At 42.0% G+C, this 3893-nt stretch overlaps 1 protein-coding gene across 1 annotated transcript; it reads right to left on the minus strand.

The window, feature by feature from the left end:
- Window positions 1-2666: 2666 nt before the first annotated feature.
- Window positions 2667-3617, minus strand: LOC132011830 (olfactory receptor 52K1). The gene has a single exon (XM_059391008.1). The coding sequence runs from the start codon at window positions 3615-3617 to the stop codon at window positions 2667-2669; it is 951 nt and encodes a 316-aa protein (XP_059246991.1).
- Between the last annotated feature and the right edge of the window lie 276 nt (window positions 3618-3893).

Below are 3893 nucleotides of genomic sequence, written 5' to 3' on the forward strand. Positions count from 1 at the left end.
CTGCCTTCAGCTCAGGTCGTGTTCCCAGGGTCCTGGGATGGAGCCCCACATTGGGCTCTCTGCTTCGCGGGGAGCCTGCTTTTTCCTCTCTCTCTGCCTGCTTGTGATCTCTGTCTGTCAAATGAATGAATAAAATCTTAAAAAAAAAAAAAAAAAAAGAACCAAAATAGAGGCAATAAAGGAATTGGGAAGAGCGAGCAGGGAGCGGATACTGAGGCTAGCTGTAGGAGGAAATTGAGAGGGCCCTTATCCTTTCTCACTCTCCACACCTGTTACCTCTTTCTTGTTTCCCTTAGTCCAGCTTTGTTCGCAGTGATTTGTCTGATGTAGAATTCTTGGCCAGTCCATTAGCTTCATGCAGCTTCAGTGGAAGTTGTTTGAGAAGGAGGGAGCTGGGAAGGGAGCCACTGGCTTTGTCTTTGCAAGTCTCTGATCTCCTCTGAAAAGGTTGTAGAAGCACAAACTGGGTTTTCAGGGGCTCATGGAAGGCTCCACCTCTTCTCTACAGATTAACACAAGGGAACTCCCCTGACTCAGGGCTCCCACCCCTGGAGTTTCCCCGCAGCCCATGCCCCTCCCATATCTCCCAGGGGTCATGCTTAACTCTTCAGACACCAAGCACTTCAGGTAGATCCTTGTGCCTTAGTTTTTAATTTGCTTCTGCTTACCTCTACCTGCTCCTTGCAGTGTCTTCTAATAAAGAGAGCCTTATTAAAACATAAACTTCACCCAATTCCTGTTCGACTGTGACCTGCAAAGGGAGGATCTCCACCTTAACCAAGCAAAGTTATCTGATCTTATTTTGCATACATTTTACATATTGACTGAAGCTAAGCAGATTCTAGCTAACTTTGGAATGTAATTAGTAACTTTGGAATGACACTTCCCTGATCTCAGATCTGCTTCCTTCCTCTAAAATGGAAATAAGTCCAGTTGTTCCTAAATCACTGGAAGAATAGATCACTAACTATATAATCAAGAAGCCATTATGATGTTGATGATGATATGATTACTTATTAATAATTCAGATATTTATAAATAAGAGTGATAGTCTACCTACAGCTGACTTTCATGCTATTTTTCAAAGAAGGAAACTAGTTAATATCAGGGTCTGCCATGAACTTTGCTCACTACAGTTTTCCATAACTTTAATTTTAAAGATGCTTTTTAAATTGTCTTTATTTTGTCTTATTGTGATTAGAGGATAGCTCTCATATTAAGTGTTCTTAACAAATTTTTAGTGTATAATACATTATTGACTATAGGTACAGTTTTTGTACAGAGTCATGGTTTTTTTGATTGTTTACAAATTTGAGAAGGAGTAAACCAACAAATTTTGTTTATTTACAAATTTGAGAAGGAGTTAGTTATTTAAATATTTGGTAGAATTCACCAATTTAACCCTGTGTTTCTGGGTTTTTCTTTAATGGGAGGTTTTGATTACTGATTTAATTTTCACACAAGTTATGCTTAGGGTTTCTATTTCTGCATGATTTAGTTTTGGTAAGTTATGTTTTAAAAGCAATCTCAAAGCTCTATGCCCCAGCTATACATATTCCCTTTTGACAGAAGTATACTGGATCCTACTTCATCTTTCCTAACTTTGGCCTTGGAGTAATGTGGACTCAGCACTCTCCCATGATAGATGATCACCTAGGATATTGAGACAAAGTGAGATTGCCACATGACACCTTCATTTTTTTTAACATTTATTTATTTATTTTAGGGAGCATGCCCAAGCAGGGAGTGGATTCAGAGGGAGACAGATAGGATAGGAGAAAAATCTCAAGCAGACTTCTCTCTCTTTGGACATAGACATAAGTACAGCATGCCCATCTTAAAGATATAGATATAGATATAGATATAGATATAGATATAGATATATTCCCAGTACCCAGCATAGATGTGGTACTCGATGTTTTGTGACTGGATTCTCAAGTAAATGAAGAATTCACATTCTTGGTGAAAACATAAGCTACATGTATTTGCAAAGAAAGTGTTGTATGATGGATAAAGAAATGTCAGAGGACATGTTTTACTCAAAATGTTTAATGAAAGGGACTGGCCATGAGAATATAGAAGTCAAAAGAAGTCAAAGACTACATAAGCTGATTCAATTGAAGAAATAAATTTTAACGAGCAAAACTGACTTAGAACCTGTAGTGCTGGAAGATCATGAGCTCCCCCAAACTGGTAGTATTTACCCAGAGACTGGACATCAGCTTTCAGATTATTACAGTTACTCTTGCCTCAGATGAAATTTTGGTCCTTCCCAGGTCCTAATTCCAGTGACTCTGGAGAGAAACTCAGGTTCTCAAAGTCTTAGTAAAATTGAAAGCATCTTTGTGTCTTTAGATGACATTACCAAAGATAGAGTGAGTCAAGCCTTTGTCATGCCTCGTAATAGAGTGGGCTCTTTGGGAAGAAAGCAAAGTCAGCAGTTTGAATCCAAAGGCTATCAAAGGACATTGTACCATGAATCCTGATCAGACTGATGACTAAGTTTCAGGGCATCAATTGATTTTTTTTCATTATACCAGGACATCATTTAGTTTTCCTCCTTGTGCATGTAAACTCTGGCATCCTTCTATTTCCTCTCATACCCCTGCCCCGATTCCAGCATTCAGTCTGTCCCACTCTTTCTCCACCTGCCTCTCACACTACACTTAGACATTCTTTCTTGGGAATAGTCCTAAGACTCGCTCACGAATCTGCTTGGTCTTGACACCATAGATGATGGGATTGATCATGGGTGGGAAGAGCAGATAGAAATTAGCAAATAGTATGTGGACATGAGGAGCAGCCTGGCGAGCCACACGGTGCATGACTGAAGAGATGACCACAGGTGTGTAAAAGGCTAAGATTGCACCTATGTGAGAGACACAAGTCCCAAAGGCCTTGTAGCGGGCCTCCTGAGAGGCAAGCTGTAGGACTGCCCGAAGGATGAAGATATAAGACAAGATAACAAACAGCAGGTCCAACACCACTATAAACATGGCCACAGCAATGCCATAGATATTGTTGAAGCGAGTATCCCCACAGGCCAGCCTTACCACGGCCATGTGCTCACAGTAGCAGTGGGCAATCATGGGGCCTCGGCAGTAGTGGAAGCGTTTGAGCAGAAAAGGGAGTGGAGTCATTAGTGTCACAGCCCGAGCCACAGCAGCCATGCCAATCTTGGTGATAAGGGGCCCAGTCAGCACTGTACTGTAGTGCAGGGGCTTACAGATAGCCACGTAGCGGTCAAAGGCCATGGCCAGCAGCACTGCTGACTCCATGATAGAGAAGGAATGGAGAAAGAACATCTGGACCAGACAGCCATAGAAGCTGATCTCCCGATCTCTGAACCAAAAAACAGCTAACATTTTGGGAAGTGTTGTAGAGGAGAGGACCAGGTCAATGGTTGCCAACATGGCCAGAAAGAGGTACATGGGCTCATGGAGGGCTGCATCAGCCTGAATAATGAAGAGGAGGGTACAGTTGCCTAGCAGGGCTAACGTATAGGCTGAGCAGAAGGGAATGGAAATCCAGTTATGTAAGTGCTCCAGGCCTGGGATTCCCATTAACACAAAGACTGCCGGATGGGTTGAGGTGATATTGGAGGCTGATGTGGCCATTGGAAATTTTCTTCCTGTCATCCACTTCCACAGGGCTCTTCCAGAAGGTATCCAGTATCGGCAGAATTATAGCATTCAATTTCAAACTCTGACCATTCACATGGAAGGATTAGCTCTTGATCTCATTTCTAGTCCTTCAATTAGAAAATAATCCTAATATACATTATGAGAAATACATGATCTCTGCCCTCAACATGTTTGAAAAGCATTGGGTAAGTGGCACCTGGGTGGCTCAGTGGGTTAAAGCTTCTGTACCGTCCCCCATTCCTGCCTGCC

The sequence above is a fragment of the Mustela nigripes genome, chromosome 1 (genome assembly GCF_022355385.1).
Source record: "Mustela nigripes isolate SB6536 chromosome 1, MUSNIG.SB6536, whole genome shotgun sequence".
Lineage (NCBI taxonomy): Eukaryota > Metazoa > Chordata > Mammalia > Carnivora > Mustelidae > Mustela > Mustela nigripes.

What these genes read in the sequence shown, in the direction of transcription:
- LOC132011830 (XM_059391008.1), bottom strand. Translation starts at nt 3,617, where the DNA reads ATGGCCACATCAGCCTCCAATATCACCTCAACCCATCCGGCAGTCTTT.